Consider the following 18,784-nt stretch of genomic DNA (forward strand, 5'->3'; position numbering starts at 1 on the left):
AAAGTTCCTCTTTAGTTCAACTGAAATCCCGTGTCACTTTAAACCCTATTTTCCCCTGTTCAGACCTCTGAGAACAAATGGTTATTAGTCTCCCCATAAAAAAAAAAATGCTTTTGACCTAACTCATCTTCTTGTCTTTGAAATCCCACATTGTCCATCATCCATCCCCAAGACCCCCTGAAGTTATTAGTTTCTTTGATCTACCACCCACTTGGTTCCAACTCTGTATTTTTATCTGATGCCTTTCTCTCTGTCATATATCTTTGGGGATTTCATTCCCACTGCTTCTCTTCTTTCCTAAGTCTTGCACGCAGTAAATGCCGTAATTTGTACATTGTTTTCTCCCAGAGAACTCTGAATTCCTTTCATCTCTCTTCTTAAGATCCATTTCTCTTTTTGAGTATTTTCATAGAATATACGCCCTTGATCTTCCATTCCCCATTGTGTCTGTATCCTTTGTAAAATGCAGTGACTAAAGCCAGAAACCATATGCTGTCAAATTTGTATTTCCCTTCTGTATATAACTTTAGGAAAATTCCTCCCCGCCAAATGTATAAAAACTTGTACCACTATCCTCCTCCGGATAGTGGTGACAGAAATGAATGAAGACTTTCCAGGTAAAACTAATTTTAGTCAGATTACACGGACAGTGTAACTTATGTAGAAGTCTACCACTGTAGTAAAATCTTGAAATTTGACAAGGCAATCAGTTTTGTGCACTTAAAATTCATAAAGGGCTTAAAAGCCATGAAAACAGTGATGTGATGAGTCTGAACAAAATAGAATATAGTAAAAAGAATAGTGATCAACCCCTCATTTTGTTACACAAAACACAGAGTTGTCCTCCGTATTTGAAAGTGCCGGGACAGTGAAGGTTACATCTGTGAGTGAGGGTGAAAAGATTAATTTGGTCACCAAGACCTCCTCCTCGCTAGAGTGAGTGGTCTTTATTCAGTCCTACTCTTCTGCCTCTCACCCCCTAATATGGGTATTCCTCCAGTCTCTATTCTGGTTCCCCTGCTTTCATCATGGGTCTGGGAGTTAGAGGACCTGGGTTCTAATTCTGGCTCTGCCACTTGTCTGCTGTATGACCTTGAGCAAGCTGCCTCACTTCTCTGTGCCTGTTACCTCATCGGAAAATGGGGATTAAATTCTATTCCTTCCTACTTAGACTATGAGCCCGCTATGGGATGGGGACTTTGTCCCCTGATTAACTTGTATCTACCCCAGCACTTAGAACAGTGCTTGGCACAGAGTAAGTGCATCACAAGTACCATAGTTATTATTATTTTATGCTTGCTTCCTCAGGGAGTTCACCCTTTTCCTCTTGGCATTAGCTTCCATCTTTATGTGATAACTCCTAAAGTTGCCTAACCAGTCTCCTCCTCTCTCTCACCTGCAATCTCACATTTCCTCTTGCCTCCAGAGCATCTCCCATCTGGATGTCCCACTGACCCCTAAAGATCAAGATCTTAAACAGTGCCCGCTAATAGTCCCTTTTCTCTGAAGCCCATAATCTTGTCTCTATCTGTCTTTGTGTGTCTCTCTCTGTTTTTCTCTCTCTGTGTCTGTCTCTCTCTCTGTCTCTGTCGCTGTCTGTCTCTGTCTCTGTGTGTCTGTCTCTGTCTGTCTCTATCTCTTTCTGTCTGTCTCTCTCTGTCTCTGTCTCTCTGTCTCTTTCTGTCTGTCTCTTTCAGTTTCTCCGTGTTTCTCTGTTTCTCTCAGTTTCTGTCTCTCTGTTTCTCTGTGTTTCTTTTTCTCTTTCTCACTCTCTTTCGCTCTCTTTTTCTCTCTCCATCTCTCTCTCTGTTTTTTAATTCTAGCATTCAGCCTGTTGCTAAATCCTTCCATCCCTTGCTTCTGCATCCAAAGCACCATCATGGTCCAGAGGTCATCTTAGCCAGTCTACTGTTCTCAGCCTCTTTACTAGTAACAATAATAATAATAATAATGGTATTTGTTAAGCACTTACTGTGTGCCAGGTATTTTACAAGCAAAATGGGTTGGACACAGTCCCTGTCCCACGCGGGGCTCCCAGTCTCAATGCCCTTTGAGACGAGCTAACTGAGACTCGGTGAGGTGAATTGCCCAAGGTCACACAGCAGGCAAGTGGTCGAACCAGGATTAGACCCCATGACCACCCGTCTCCGTGCAGCTTCTCGTCTACTAATCTCCCTACTCTCTCACCTCCGGTCTTTACTTGGCTCTGCCGCTCAGATTGTCTTTCTAAAATACCGTTCTGCACAGACACAGGTTTCCCCACTCCTCACATCAGTCTCTTCCACCATTAGGTCCCTGACTACAAGGAAATCCATCAGTTCACTCCCTGTACGTATCCAGTCTTTTGCTACATCCCAGCTGCCATTCTCTGTCCTTTCCATGCCCACCTCTCACGGTGCTTTGTCCTAACCTGAGACTCTCCTCTGTCACCTCCCATTCCTTCCCCCTGCGTGGAATTCCGTCCACCTTCAAGTCCGCCAGACCTCCGTTCTCCCCAGGATCGGCAACTCCACCTAGCCCAGGAAGCCTTCCCTGATCTTTCTCTGTAGTTTACAACTCAGCCCCTCTTTACTTGTGACCTCCTGCTGCTCTTTGGCGTATATTGCTATACGCATTCCGATATTTAAGAAGCACTTCCTTTTGCCTGCAAATTTATCACGTGTCTCTCTCTCCTGTTAGGATTCCTGCCTCCGAGGAGTGTATAATCTGTCTCCTACATCAGTGGTACCCTCCCGAAGCACTCAGTGGCACAGTGCTCACCACACGGGTCTCTCAATAAATACTATTGATTTGGTTGATAAGGGACTGACGATCCTGATCCCACCTATAGACACAAAGACATTCCCCTTTGCTGATTCATTCATTCATTCAGTCGTATTTATTGAACGCTTACTGTGTGCAGAGCACTGTACTAAGCACTTAGTACAATTGCTGATGCAATTACTCCTTCAGTCTTGTCGACAGAGACAAATTGCCAGCTCACTGAGTCAGACCCTTAGGTGTCCATCTCCCCACTACACATCTTATCTTATTTAAGTATGAAATCCTACTTAGTGGCCCTTTCGGGAGAATAGGGGACACTTTGAATGCCCGACTTACTAATTACAATTCAGAGAAGGCTTAAAACGTCCAATGACCAAAAACGTTTCCCCTGCTGGTCCATTTTGAAATAGTGAAGTGCATAGAATAGAGTTCTTAGGTTTTGTCATTCCTAAGTAATAGTTGGAGAGAAATTATTCTTATACAATCCCAAAAAGAAACAAAAGACAGGTATAAGAGAATTTATGAAGGTTTCATTTAGTTTATTATGAGTTTTTTTTAAACAAAAATAGACTTCTTAGGCAAATGCATTTGCCTTCCTTTGGTTCTCCTTTATTTGAAGGAGACCTTGATTTCCCTGTTAGTCTTTTAGTGAATCATCTCTTTGAACCCACTTATCAGTATTGTTGTAATCTCTCTAGCTCTAGTTCTTAAGCTTCTATCTTGGTTTACTTGATTAGTAGTTGAAGACTTACTGTTCAGAATAACTGATTTGTCAAATAGGGGGTTATGGTAGCCTGGGGGATGGGGGAAACAGAACATCTGTGGTTTGTTGCTAAACTTAAATCCTTGGGAGTTTGCCCCGGTGGGACCAGTTCATTTCGGGCAAATTTTGTTGATGGGAGTGATTGAGCAAAGAAGATCCAGGAGAATATTGTTTAAATGTAGAAGGTGCCCGGTTCAGTGGGTGAATTTATTCTTTGTTGTTATGATTGCATTTAAGCTCTTACTGTGTGTCGAGCACTGTTCTAAGCACTGGGGTAGGTTCAAGTTAATCAGGTCGGACACAGTCCCTGTCCCACTTGGAGCTCATGGTCTTAGTACAAGGGATAACAAGTATTTAGATGCAGATAGCCTTTGGGCTACCCACGACACAGTTTCCTTATGCATCTGAGGCACACTGGAGGGCCAAAATAAGGGGAGTGTGCCCAGCACAAATTGGTGTCAGTGGGGTGAAATAGAGCTATTCGCTCAGAGCCAGCAGGAAAAGACTTTCTCCCCACTCTGTGTCACATGAAAGTTTTTCTTCTACAGAACACTCTCTAAATATTTGTCATCGTCTCCCCACTCAATATAAACTTCTTGCAAGCAGGGAATCGGGTCTTGTTTGTGTTGGTCATCCCAAGTACTTAGTACAGTGAGCGAGCACTTAGTACTGTTAAAACTGCTTCTGCTCTTCTCGGATTTGTAACAACCCACTGGCAAGCAGCTAGGAGAATTAAGCTGTATGTTTAGTTTACTTTTTTTATATTTTTAAAGAAATCTGGGAAAGAGGTGAAAGGTGCACATCCCCCCTGATGATGATGATAATGATGATGGTATTTGGTAAGCACTTACTAAGTGCCAAGCACTGTTCTAAGCACTGGGAGAGATACAAGGTAATCAGGTTGTCCCACTTGGGGCTCACAGTCTTCATCCCCGTTTGACAGATGAAGTAACTGAGGCACAGAAAAGTTAAGTGACTTCCCCAGAGTCACACAGCTGATGAGTGGCGGAGCATAGGATTAAAACCCACAACCGGTGACCTCTACGCCCATGCTCTTTCCACTAAGCCATGCTGTGAGTTGCCGACTTTTTTATCCGGGGGGGGGGGGCAAAAAAATCTAAAGCTATTTTAATGTGGTGGGGATGCAGGCCACACATGCAACATTTTTTTAAATCTTTACTATCGATTGGAGGGTCTTACCAGAGACCTAGCATGAGCACGGCTGGGTGTCCAGCTCAGCCCGTGGAGTTACCTGGTCTTGTGGATTTAGCACCTGTAGCTTGTTATAGAGCTAACCCTGGGGAGGCACTGTTATACCTGATGGAGTTACCAGGACAAGAGAGAGACCGGGGAGGAGATAGAAGGTTAGCAGACCATGCTAGGCCAAATCGGAGCAAAATGAGCAGGGCTGAGCGGAAGGGAGAGTATTCATTCATCCAACATATTTATTGAGTGTTTACTGTGTGCAAAGCACTGTACTAAGCTCTAAGAGAATTGTGGGGAAATGAAGTGGTAGAGAAGCTGCCGGGAAAAGACACTCTGGACTTAGATTTACTGCAAAATGGTCCTCTTTTTCTAAGACCCAGAAAGAGCAGCATGAATTCACGATCAATCAGTTTTATTTTGTGAGCACTTACTGTGTGCAGAGCACTGTACTAAGTCCTTGGGATTGTACAACAGAGTTGGCAGACTGTTCTCTATCAAAACATTAGGTTCACCCACAGAGGTTGTGCCCTGGTAAAACCCCACATTATGCTCACATTGCATAGGACAGTGAGGTTGGACCGGAGAGGTGGATTTGGGAATCGTCCTCTTAGAGATGGTAGTATATGTTAAACACTTGTGTGCTAGGCTTGGTACTAAGCACTGGGGTAGATACAAGATGTCCTACATTGGGCTCACAATCTGAATCCCCCCTTAACAGATGAGGTAACTGAGGCACAGAGAAGTGAGGTGACTTGCCCTTAGGTCACACAGCAGGCTAGTGGTAGAGCTGGCCTTAGAACCCGGGTCCTCTGACTCCAAGCCCATTCTCTTTCCACTAGACCTTGCTGCTTCTCGTTGTCAGTGAAGCCAAGGTTAGATCGTGTTTCCAACAGAAGGCAACTTGTCCTGACTTGTCTTGGCCTGAAAGTTCTGGGATTTTCAGGTCAGGCCCTTTAGGGTTTGGGTTAGCATGATGAGGCTCAAAAACAATGCTGGGTCTGGGTGGCCGGTGTTTTATTCCTGCATTTCTTCTATTTATGGGCTCTTAGCTGATAAGTGATGCTGTTGCCTGTGCCATTACAGTTCAGGCAAGAGGGCAACACTGCGACCATGTCACCAGTCGTGTGTCTGTCGTCTGTGGTCCGTCTCCCCGCCTAGCTTCCCCCTCAGATTCTGTTCACACATGTCTATCACTGCAGGCTGCTAGGTTGACACGCGAAGCCCTATAGCACACAAACCATTTATGACCCTGCAAATTCATGCCCCTCACCCCTCGGAGGTGGAGCTTTCGCTAGACCGGGTCAGGACAAGGTGAGAATTTTTCAACCGTACACGAGCCCTGCTCTTTCGGGTGGTTGATGTCAACCCACCACCTTCCTAAGTGGTGCTCAGAACAGTGCCGTGCACACAAGCATTCAAAAAGCGCCCGTCGACTACTACACAGATACTTAATAGACCCTCAAATGGGATAAAAGAGCAAAGACCAAGCATTGTGATGGAGCAGGTTGAGGGTGGGAAATTGGAAAAGCAGGGGAGAAAGGGGGCGAGGATGAGGACTTTGTTATCCTTTAATATTTAATGTGGCTGTAACAATCTTGACTTCCACTGCTTTAAGGAAGACTTTTATTCCAGAAACCTGAACTGGTGCTACACACGCGCCTGGCCATTTCTTCCAGCAACCCACCGTGTTTTACCTGGCTAGAGAGATGCAGGTTCTCAGAATCGATGAATCAGTCAATTCTATTGACTGAGCGCTGACTGTTTGCAGAGCACTGTACTAAGCACTTGGGAAGAGTACAGAAGAGTCGGTAGACGTGTTCTCTGCCCACAGTGAGCTTGCGTCTAGAGAAAGAGAGAGATGTTAATATAAAGAAGATTGTCCCTAATTCTGTCACAACATCCGATCTAAAACGCACAGTAAAAACCTGTGTTATGAAAGTACTGAATGTACATCTACCTGAGGAGGTATTTTCTGGAAGTGAGCTTACCTCAGTGACTCCAATATTAATAATAATGGCATTTGTTAAGCGCTTACTATGTGTGAAGCACTGTTATAAGCCCCGGGGGGTAGGATACAAGGTTGATCAGGTCGTCCCACGGGGGGCTCACAGTCTTCATCCCCATTTTACAGATGAGGTCACTGAGGCCCAGAGAAGTGAATTGACTTGCTCAAAGTCACGCAGCTGACAAGTGGCGGAGCCGGGATGAGAACCCATGACCTCTGACTCCCAAGCCCGGCTTCTTTCCGCTGCTTCCCTAGGATTCTGTTAGGATTCTAACATTGGTGATGTAGGGGGAATGGTCCTGGATTCCTCCCCCTCCATTGTGTTCACCTCAGCAGGCTGGAAACTGACAGGCCGAAGGGACACCACCTTCAGAGACTGCCAAGCTTTAATCTTATTAATGAAGCTTCTCACTGAGGTCCCACCTGCCAGGATTCCCTTGCTGTGCTGTAATCTGGCAGGCAAACATCCATACATCAAAGCCCCCTTCCCCTGTTCCCATACCCCAGCCAAAGTTCTTCCAGCTAGTCCAGGTCTGGGAAACATTTAACCCCTGTGGTGATGTCCCGGTGCTAGAATTTCTCCAGACCTCCATCGCTCCTCCAGTTGGGTGGCTTTGTTGCTTGGGTTGCATTGCTTCAGTACAAATACAATGCAAATAATATACAAACATTTGAAAAATCGAATGCATTTGTCATACCTGGTCCCTCTGCCATCATTCATTCAAATGTATTGGGTGCTTACTGTGCGCAGAGCACTGTACTAAGCACTTTGGAGAGTACTTGCACACAGTAAGCTCAGTAAATATGATCGAATGAAGGAACGAACCATAAATAGACACATTCCCTGCCCATAGCGAGCTTGCAGTTTTGCCGGATTCTCTCCTCAGGAGCCAGCTCTGCCTCTCCTTTGCCGGCTGTCCTGATCACTCCAGTCTCCTGGATCTCTGCCCTCCTCCTGTCTCCCAGCTCCCTTCTCCTTGTCCCCATTGTTCTTCCTCCTCCTTTACCCCCCCCCCATCTTGCCCCGCTTCTCCCTCGACCCAGTACTCCTAAGCCCTTCTTCAACCCAGGAATGATCCATCTTGGAGCCCAAAGATGACATTTACTCAGTATATATCCTAAATGTCATGATGTCAATTGCCAGGAAATCAAATGTTTCCAAAGCTTATATGATATTCAGGTGGTGCATGGCAATCATCCTGAGCTAAACTGCTCACAAAGGGTGGCAGGCGAGCTGGGGCTGGGGAAAAGTCCTGGCCTATTTCTTCTCCTCCTTCCCCACCCTGGGATATGTTCCCAATTATTTTTATGAGTTCAGAGAACTTTTGGAGGGATTTATTCACTAGTTTAGTGAGACAGGGGCCGCCTTGGTAAAATTCTTTGGAAAAAGTAGCTAAAGTTGCCCGTCACTAATCAAGGCATTCGAAAGGAATAACTACGTGAAATCTGACCAGAATTCAAATGCAGACTCTGCTTGAGTCCTTTGAAGGGTTATAACACCCATTAAGTATGTCTTTTAACAAATAATATTTTCATTGTATATACAGTCGGAAGGAATGCTCAAAAGAAATTAAATTAAAATGAACATTTAAGCCAGGCAGCCCCAAAATAGATTCCCCCACTTATCTGGCCCATCTCTCCATCAGCTTAATTACTTTGAGACTGAATGTGGATATGTATTTAAAAACTGTTTACTTGAGAGAAAATAATACTCTATGAGCCCGATCTAAAGAGTTCCAGTTCAGCGACATGAAAACCACACATTTAAAATAGATAATACAAGTGTTCTTCCCAGAGGGAAAAATACGTGTCTTCGTGAGCCCGCACTTTACTTCGGGTGTAGTTGGCTGAGTACTTAAGCTTCTGGGAGAATGCAATAGAGTGAATAGAAATGATCTCTTCCTTCAGGAATTTTTCAGTCAAGCAGGGGAAATATGCACTAAAATAAATGGTTTAGGAAGAAAGAGCAGAGTATCAAGGTATGTACATCAGGGCAATGAGGTGAATGATAGTATTTACATGTGCTAAGCCTTGGGGTAATTATGGGCTTATACAGTCCGACCCATTTCCTGTCTGGTACAGTTTAGCTCGTTCCCATTGTACAGATGAGGAAACTGGCCTGGAAAGGTAACCATTTTGTCCAAGACCATACAACAGGCCAGTGGAGGAGCTGGGACTTGAACCCAGATCTCCTTATTTCCAAGCCCTGTGCTCTTTCCTTGAGATTACTCTGCTTTGCTATTTTCAGTCAGTCAAATTTATTGAGCACTGTCCTCAGCCTCTGTTAGAGGACAGTATAACAGAGTCCCTGATCACAAGGGAGCTTAGAGACCAGAGGGGGAAACAGGCATTAATATAAAGTGTGGATACGTACATAGGTGTTGTGGGGTGGGTAAAGGGTCTGCATGTGTGTCCGGAGAGTAAGGGAATGTTTTCATCACAGTCCTGAATTTAAATCTCTTTCTTTCGTATTTTCCCCATGCAGCAGAGGCATAGCCTATCCAGTAACTGACATCCCTTGTCTCCTTTCCTAACGCTCCCTCTCCACACTGGCGTCCCCTTGGCCACAGTAAGATACAGTCTGGAGAAGCAATAGTCGGAAACACGGCGCTGTTCGTAAGGAGGCAGCAGCTGGAATGAATGAAAGTTGTAGACTTCCCCTGGGCCCGACTGCTTCGGGTTTTGAAATGGTTTCTTAGACCCATCTGGTCTCAGGGTCATCATCTTTCCCAGCCTCTCGTGGGTTGGAAATGGTTCATTTGGTTAGAATGTCAGAGGCGAGAGAAGGAACGAAGGCAGTCGTACCCAGAATTTCAGCTTGCCTAAGTTGCATTTTAGGTACAAAAGGTGAGTATGGGACTTTGCTTTACATTCCTATTTTGCAAGAGACTGCTTTCGATATTGTCAGTATCAGTCTTTTTTCATAGGTTTAAAAGAAATCAGTATTTTCTCCAGGTAGAGAAGCTTCTTTATCCGGGGACTGCCCTTCACTTTGGTGTGTAAAAACTGGTTTATATTTTGTTCTCCTATCAGGATATGTTTTGGAGATGCAGACAAAGTATCTTTGATGAAATGAAGAAGAAATTTGCACAGGTAGCCAGCTGAAGTGATAACCTGCGTACTTAGTAACAGCATGATATGAACGAAAGCTGCATTTATAACAAAAGCATGACACCTGAAAGCGTTTGTGCATGTTTGGTTAGTCCACTTGCCAATCTTTCCTCTCCTCTTTCTCTTCCCCCATTTAAAAAGAAAAGGGGGAAAAGTCTTTGTAGTTGAGTTTCAACTTCACCCTCTCCCACCTCCAGTCTATGCAGAAGAATTCTAGTTACTCCGAGGTTGTCTAGTACTATTGAAATTGCAGGGCTCAGAAGTTGTGCTTGTGTTTGAACTGAATCACTTAGCAATTTTCACCTTGAAAGCCGTGGAAAACGGAGTCAAATCAGTGAACAGCTGACATTCCTTTCTGCTCAGGCTTAATGAGCAAAAATTTTTGTATTTAAAGAAATGCTTAACCACAAAGATGTGATTCTTAAGCATTTTTTTGATTTTTTTCTTAACGTAAATCTTTTGGGTTTTTTTGGCAACCAGATAGTGCTTCAATCGCATCAAATCTTATGTTTTCGAGTAGCTCCGGGTGACCCTGCCTTCTAGGACTTTCCCTTCTTCTTGGTCCTCTCAGTCCGGTGCTTTTTAGGCCCTGTTAACCAAGGCTGTTTTAACTTGGTGCCCAGGCACGTCCAGAAACCTTTGCTCCTTTGTCCCCTGGCCAGGGCCCAAGCCATCTTTCCTTTCGAATTGTTGTGAATTTTCTACCATTTTCTCCCTCCAGAGAGGAGATAATTGAGAATTAACTGTAGAGCACAGCCCCAGACGCTTGGAACTAGCCGGGGAATTTTATCAAACAGTTATGGGCCTGCCTTTAAAAGAGAAACATCTCCAAATAGAAAAGTTCATTGGAGAAGGAATTCTTCATTAGAAGCAGCGTGGCCTGGTGGATAGAACTTGAGCCTGGGAGTAAGACCTGGGTTCTAATCCCACCTCTTCCACCTGTCTGCTGTGCAACCTTGGGCAAGTCTCTTAACTTCTTTGCGCCTCATTTACCTCCTCCGCAAATGGAGATTAAGACCGTGAGCTCCCAGAGACAGTCGTTTGCTTGTATCCACCCCAGCGCTTAGTACAGTGACTGGCATTTAGTAAGTACCTAATAATATTTTTTAAAAAGTTCTGAAAACACAAAGCAGACCTCCACATCATGAAAAACAGAAAAAAAGGGTTGAGGTGATTGCCAGAAGAAAAGCAAGCAGATCTTTGGTCTTTAGCTTCAGTGGGCCCCAAGAGTTAATAGATGAAAGGTGAGGAATCTTATCCTCATTGTGGACTTTCTTCCCTTCTTTGGATGTAATAAACTTTTTGGCAGCCAAAACAGCTGAAGCACCTTCCTCACTCCCCCTACCCTTTGCACCCAAACATTAGCAAGTGCCTAAGTTGGACTTCATTGTCTTACTCATCTCGTGGGGAAAAGCCATTTGATAGTTGTTTGGATGTTGTAAAGTTGCTACAAGCTTGTAAAGATGTCCACTTGCAGTGGAAGCAAAAGCATAAGGCATGGCTCTTAAAATTCTTCCAATAAAATGCCATTTCCAGTGCAACTACCGTTGACCGTGCTGCTTGCCCCCTTCCCGTTCTCTCCCCGCAAATGGCATGTCTTACCCAGCGTCCGGCAAAGCAAGACATAGAGAATTTACTTCATGTAGGCCGGAGCCCTGCACGGGCTGAGTATTTGGGACCCAGCTGGGCTCTCCCTAGGCCAGGCCCAAACTCACTGAAACCCACAGGGCGGAACAGCCAGGCCTCAGTCCCTGGGTGGGACTCAGGGGGACCCGGCCTCCCTCACCTCCAGGAGAAGCTGTTGTGCCTGTCCCTCTGAACAGCCAAACACACGGGCAGGACCGCAGCTGCCCAACCCAACCCTCCTCCACCCCCACTTCACCCGAAAGGACCTTCAGAAGAGAACCTCCGGGCCGGGGAGTCCAAAGGACCTGGGTTCTAATCCTGGCTCCTCCACTTATCTGCGGTGTGACATTGGGCAGGTCGCTTCTCTGTGCCTCCGTGACTTCATCTGGAAAATGGGGATTAGGATTCTGAACCCCATACGGGACAGGGACGGTGTCCTGATTCTCTTGCATATATGCCAGCGCTTAGAGCAGTGCCTGGCACCTAGTAAAACGCCTAACAAATACCATTAAAAAAATGGAGGCTGTGGAAGGAAGGAACAAAGGAAAGTCTGAATTCAGCTCCATCTGGTTGTCCTTCCATAACCCAATATGACATGACCCTGGAAACCAGCACTCTCAGGCCTCCCCAAATTAATCCTGTGGGTGAGGACTATTTCCTGGACGGTGACTTGGGGACCCAAGTAATCCCCGTTCTGATTTTTCCCAAGTAAGATAATTGCATGTATCCTGCACATCACTCGTGAAAGCTCCCTTTGGTTCTCTGCTTGTGTCTGTTCTCGTATTGGTTGCCGAAAGTTCCTAGCCAAGATTTTTCCGTCGACTGTACAGTACTTTCATTGACTTCCAAGTAGTTGCTATTCTTCTTTTAATGCTGATCTGCTAAGGATATTTGTAATGAAAATAAATGATAAACCGTCTCTGACTTGACTGCAATTTAAGAGAAGTTTTAAAAATTCGTCTTGCTTTTACGGCTTGAGCTGTTTAATGTCTCCCCCAGATTCCATTCCTGTAACTGGGTATGACAGTTAAATAGATGAGCTTTTCATCTCTCTCTTTTTGGAAAGGGCGGTGGAGGGAAAGAAGAAGTTAGGAGGGATATTAGAGGGTAAAAACTATGTTTTCTTGGCAATTCCTAGCCTTACTGCCATTTCAGAGCAGAGCACTAAGAACCTTTCATTTTCACGTTGGGAAGTACATGGACAGCCTTTAGATATTTATGTACAGAATGCTATTAGGGTAGGGGTTTGAGTATCCAAGTCCTTAGGCGATAGGGAGACGCTGAACTGGTAATAGAGGGAGAAATAGGATGGGGGAGATGAAAGATAAAGAGAAAACCTGAAGCTCACACTAAGATGCCCCCCCCAAAACAAGCTCACATTTCTTCCCTCGGTGCCTGTCACTTTCTGATGCTTTTGCTATCGGGTTGGGGTATTAAATTGGCTTCAGGGGATGAAACCCCCCACACATAAAGGCACCCACTTAGGACCTAGTGACCATGAGTAATCAGCAAGGGGTTGATCAAATGATGGTATTTATTGAGCACTGTACTTAAGCACCTGGGAGAGTACAGTGTTGGGAGAATATAAGAGTCGGTAGGCATGTCCCCTGCCCACAAAGAGCTTATAATCTAGAGGGGATATCTTTACACTTGAAAACGTAGTGCAGAAAGTAGCTGTGTGGTCTAGTGGAAACAGCTCCGGTCTGGGCGTAGGAAGACCTGGGTTAGAACATGGCTCTTCTCCTTTCCTGCAATGTGACCTTGGGCTTAATTTCTTGGTACCTCAGTTTCCTCTTCTGTAAAATAGGGATTCGGTACCTGTTCCCCCTCAGTCGATTGTATTGAGTGCTTACTGTGCGCAGAGCACTGTACTGAGCATTTGGGAGAGTGCAGTCTAAGACACACTCCCTGGGCACAAGGAGCTGACAGTCTATAGGGAGAGGCAGACAAATTATGGATGTGCACCTAGGTGCTGAGGATGAGGGGAGTAAAGCGTGCGTATCCAAGAGCAAGGGAAACGCAGAAGGGAGAAAGGGGGTCGGGGAAGTGAAGGCTGAGTCCGAGAAGGCCTCTCAGAAGAAAAGCGATTTTAATAAGGCTTTGAAGGTGAGGAGAGTGATCGTCTGTCATGCGAAGAAGAGAGGGCATTCCAGCCCAGGGGCAGGACATGGGCAAAGAGTCAACGAGATGAGAAATCCAAGGTATAGTAAGTAGGTTGGAGTTAAAGGAGCAAAGTGAATGTGCTAAGCTATAGTAGATTGGAGAGGTAGGAGGGGGCAAGGTAATTTAGTGCTTTAAAGCCAAGGGTAAGGTGTTTCCGTTTGATGCAGAAGTGGATGGGTAGCAACTAAAGGTTCCCGAGGACTGAGGAAACATGGGTGGTTGTTGGGGGTTTTTTTCCTTTAAAAATGATACAGGAAGGAGAATGAAGTTTGGACTGTAGTGGGGGAGAAAGGAGGCTGTTGTGGTAGGTAAAGTGGGGTGGGATGAGTGCTGGAATTGGCGAAGTAGCAGATGAGATGGAGAGGAAAGAGAGGATTTTTGTGAGGATAGAATCGACAGTGTTCGTGTGGGTTGAATGAGAGAAATGAGTTGAGGATAATGCCAAGGTGATGGACTTGTGAGGCGAGGAAGGTGATGGTGTTGTCTACATTGATGGGAAAGTCGGGGGATGGATAGGGTTTGGGAGGGAAGATAAATTCTTTTCTGGACATGTTAAATCCGAGAAGGTTTGGCGTGACTTGCAAGTAGAGATGTCTTGCGGGCAGGAGGAAATGAGATGGCAGGGAGAGAGATTAGGGCTGGAGACGTAGATTGGGGAATCGCCAACATAGAGCTGGTAGTTGAAGCCATGGGAGTGACTGAGTTCTCCAAGGGAATGGGTGTAGATGGAGAATAGAAGGCCCATCTCCTCCAAGAAGCCTTCCCTGCCTAAGCCCTCCTCTCCTCTTGTCCCACTCCCTTCAGCGTCGCCCTTACTTGCTCACGCCCAGAATTGAGCCTTGAGGACGCTCACGGTTAAGGAGTGGGGAGGCAGAGGAGGAGCTGTGAAAAAGACCAAGAGTCGGCGGCTGGAGAGATAGGAGGGGAGCCAGGAGGAGATAGTGCCAGTTAAGCCAAGGATAGATAATGTTAGGAGAAGAAGGTGGTCCACAGTTTGGAAGGAAACTGAGAAATCGAGGAGGGTTAGGGTGGAGCAGAGGCCAGAGACCGTGAGCCTCATGGGGCTACAGGGACTGTATCCATCGTGATTATCCTGAATATACCCCCAGTTCTCTGTACGGTGTTTGACACAAATTAGTTAGGATTCTTCAGGACCCTCGGGGGGAATGAATAAATAGCAGATGACACGAGGAAAACATTGTTTTCCCCTTATTAACTTCTCCATTCCCTCTGTGGGTCTCTTTTAGCAGGGAAATCTGCACCGTAATCCAGTTGTCTCAACCCCTCAAATTCCTAGTATACATTCTCTACATATAGTCATGCCCTTTTTGTTCAGACCCGACCCAGAGCTAACCCAGCACCCTCAACAGTGGTTCATCGACGTTTTGTGTGTGCATGCACCCTCCTTGTGGAGAATGAACCAGAAGGGATGAAGGGAAAGGTTCGGGTGATGCCCTGAGGGATGGGATTGCAGTGATGCTGTAGTGATCCACAACAGGCTGGAAAAGGAGATCTGACTAGGTCATGGCGGCAGTATGACTGTGGCCTTGCTCTCACATCACTAGGGCCTGGAGCAGAGGGAAAAGCAGGGAGGTGATGCTGGAACTTTATGGCTAGTGGCGGGGAGAGGGGAAGGAAGTGCTGCTTTTCCAGAGTGGGCTGCATTTTCAGAAATCCCTATAGCTCTGGAAAGCAAAAAAACAGATGCTGGTGCTCTGGAAGAAGCTGAAGAGCTTCTGGGAAGTGGTGTCATGAAGCTGAAAGTAGGTTTTTGCAGGATGTGCAGAGCCTAGACCTTTGGAAAAAACTGTATTCAGCCAATCAGACGTATTTATTGAGAGTTTACTTTGTGCAGAGCACTATACTAAGCCCTTGGGAAAATAAATATAACAGAGTTGGTAGTTTCCCTGCGCACAGTAAGCTTACAGTCCAGAGGATGAGCCTTATAATCAAGAGTATTGCCAAATCTTAGTTGGGCTGTTTTTAATGTGAATAGTCTGCTAGAAACTTTTGTGGTTTCCTAGTTGCCTTTTGAACAAAAGAGTGGTTGGCATGTGGTAAGCACTTAAATATTAGCTTTATTATTACCCTAAATTATAAGCATGCCATATAGTGCTCGGCATGTCCAACAGTTGATTCAAAGCTGCAGCTGCCATCTTCCTGCTGAATTGTACTCAATTGCGGCTTTGTTTTTTCTACTCGTGAACTGATAGCAATTTTTTTCTCCCTCATATACATAGATATTAATGTGTCATATCTTACCTGGAAAATCCCCGAAAGCTGTAAAGCTACAGATGAAGCCAGTCTTTCCAAAGTCGCATTTTATATATGAAGCAGCATGGCTCAGTGGAAAGAGCATGGGCTTTGGAGTCAGGGCTCATGAGTTCGAATCCCAGCTCTGCCACTTGTCGGCTGTGTGACTGTGGGCAAGTCACTTAACTTCTCTGTGCCTCAGTTCCCTCATCTGTAAAATGGGGATTAAGACTGTGAGCCCCACGTGGAACAACCTGATTCCCCTATGTCTACCCCAGCGCTTAGAACAGTGCTCGGCACATAGTAAGCGCTTAACAAATACCAACATTATTATTATTATTATTGCAGTCTAGGTCTCTCACTGAGGTGTGGGTTGTTTTTTTTTGTTGTTGTTTTTTGGTTTGGTTCTTTTTTATTAGGAAGTTCATTGCTCAGAAAACTATGTTAGCTCAACAATTTGGGGCCAAGGCACAGCCAATTGTTTCACCAAAATCACATTCCTCCTTGTTTTGTTTAAATTGGGTGTCTATGAAGGTTGACACTGTAAAGAATGTGAATGTAAATCAAATACTGATAATTTTGCTCCCATTCCTAAATTCTTTGCTGAGCTACATTGTCATAGCCAGCTTTGTAAAATAGCTTTGTGTGGTTTCAAACATTCCAGTCAGCAAAGAAAATAGGGAGGTTGAGTATATTATCTGTACGTCACCAAATGTACCCTTGACTCTTTCCAAAGTAAAGAGATACGGTATTTCATGTACTTATTTTCAGTGTTTCATGGCTTATTTCTTCCACCCTCCCCCCCCAAAAAAAACCCTTCGCTAACCCCTTTTTTTTAGTTCTTATTCAAACCTAGAGAAACCATTACCACTGTTCTTTTTCCATTAAGACAGTCTTAATTGTTCTCTCTTTTGTCTTACTAATTTCAGGTAGAAAATGCTGCTGAAGAGCCCAGAATCTTGTGTATCATTCAAGATACTACAAATTCCAAGACAGCGAATGAACGACTCACTTTAAACTTACCAGCTTCCACACCACTGAAAAAGCTGTTTGAAGATGTGGCCAGCAAACTGGGATATATTTATGGAACCTTTGATTTGGCCTGGGGAAATGGAATTGTTGTTGCTGCTTTGGTAATTCCCTGCATTCACTGCCTCTTTTATTTTAATTTTTTCACATTTAGAACTTCCGGCTTAATAATTGTTGTTCAAACACTGTTGATATCACCCTTAAGCAATGATGAGATAAAGACTCTTTTTCTAGAGGTGGAAGGAGAGGCTTGGGAGGGGGTGATTTCAGGATACTTCAATGCCCAGTGTATTTACCTTTATTCCAATATGGTGTGGGTGGGAAAGGAAAGAAAACAGGAGAAAGATTTAAAAAATTCCATGTCTGGATTGAAAGACTTGAAAGAACACTGCACTTTTGAACTTGGGGGGCCGGGATCATCTCCACTTAGTTTTTGTCTTGTTAAAAAAATGGAGTACTCACACTGTGCTCTCTCACTATACCTAATAGTAACATTTAAGAAATATTACCCCTTTGGGTTTTACATTTTTAGCCACCTTTGGATCACACCAGCGAGAGGTCGCTTCTGGATAATAATTTTGAGCCAGGGAAGAAGAATTTTCTGCACTTGACAGATAAAGAGGGTGAACAGCCTCAGATAATGTCGGTAAGCTTGAAATTCGGTGTATCCTGTAAACTGGATTGTCTCACCTTCCCATGTTTGATTCACTCTTACCCTCCTCATTAACCGAAATTGATTTCTCAATTGCCACTCCAGATCTCTGATAATGGGTGATAGCAGAGAGCAATTTTAGTAACACCTTTTTTTTCCTTCTCCTATCAGGAAAGACATACTTAAGCTGATTGACTTTTTTTGGTGTGTGTGTTTTTAATTGGTTAACTGCAGTTTTTGCGTAATGATCATTTTTTAAATGGCACTTGTTAGGCATTTACTATGTGCCAGACGCCCTTCTAAGCCCTGGGGAAGATAGAGATAACTAGGTTGGACCCAGTCCAGGGCCCACATTGCACTCGCAGTCTTAACCCCCATTTTGCAGATGAGGTAACCAAGGCACAGAGAAGTTAAGTGACTTGTCCAAGGTCACGCAGCAGACAAGTGGCAGAGCTGAGTTAGTACCCAGGCCAGTGCTCCATTCCCTAGGCCATGCGACTTCTCTCGAGTCAGAGCCTACACATGACATGGAAGAGTTTGTCTGAGCTCCTCTGTTTTGGGCTGCTGTTTTCTTAACTGGCTCTGGTTGGCTTCACACTTGCTCCAAACTCTGCAGAAGTAAGGGATCACCCAGAGTTAGACGATCCTGGAATGGCCCTCACAGGCATCAGCCCCCTAGGATTTTCCTGATACCCTGGAAGTACAGGTCACCCTGCTTGGGTGTGTGGACATGGGTTTTTCTAAAGGGTTTTCTAGGAATGAGCAGTGTGACCTAGTGAAAAGAGCATAAGCGTGGGAGTCAGAGGACCTAGGTTCTGGTCCCCACTCTGGCGCTTGTCTGCTCTGTGACCTTGGACAAGTCACTTCTGTGTAACTCATTAACATCTGTAAAACAAGGATTAAGACTGTGAGCCTCGGTGGGAACATGGACAGTGTCCAGGCTGATCAACTTATATCTACTCCAGTTCTTAGTACAGTCTCTGGCACATAGTAAGCGCTTGAAAAATTCTGTTTTAAAAAAATTGCTGTTTTGACATGCCCAAATTCAGAGAACTCGAGAGAGGTCCTAGCATACTTAAACATGGTTTTAAAAATCTGTAAAAACAATGCTATAGGAAGGCAATTTAGGGTCTAGAGAAGTATTCAAGGCGACTGTCAATAAGGTCCACAGTATCCCTCTTCGATGGATTTTCAGTGGGCTTGTACACAGTGT

At 44.9% G+C, this 18,784-nt stretch overlaps 1 protein-coding gene across 3 annotated transcripts in view; it reads left to right on the forward strand.

The window, feature by feature from the left end:
- Nucleotides 1-18,784, forward strand: part of USP47 (ubiquitin specific peptidase 47) — an 80,236-nt gene that overhangs the window by 15,153 nt on the left and 46,299 nt on the right. For 2 of the 3 annotated variants that reach the window (XM_029059158.2, XM_039911474.1), the window contains exons 1-3: nucleotides 9,795-9,830; nucleotides 16,820-17,023; nucleotides 17,452-17,565. In XM_029059158.2, the coding sequence (XP_028914991.2) occupies nucleotides 9,810-9,830; nucleotides 16,820-17,023; nucleotides 17,452-17,565 (339 nt within the window). In that variant the 5' untranslated portion in view covers nucleotides 9,795-9,809. Of the gene's footprint in view, nucleotides 1-9,794; nucleotides 9,831-16,819; nucleotides 17,024-17,451; nucleotides 17,566-18,784 lie in introns of those variants that run through there. The other variant, XM_029059159.2, reaches the window with a different exon arrangement.

Source organism: Ornithorhynchus anatinus, chromosome 3, assembly GCF_004115215.2.
Source record: "Ornithorhynchus anatinus isolate Pmale09 chromosome 3, mOrnAna1.pri.v4, whole genome shotgun sequence".
Taxonomy (NCBI): Eukaryota; Metazoa; Chordata; class Mammalia; order Monotremata; family Ornithorhynchidae; genus Ornithorhynchus; species Ornithorhynchus anatinus.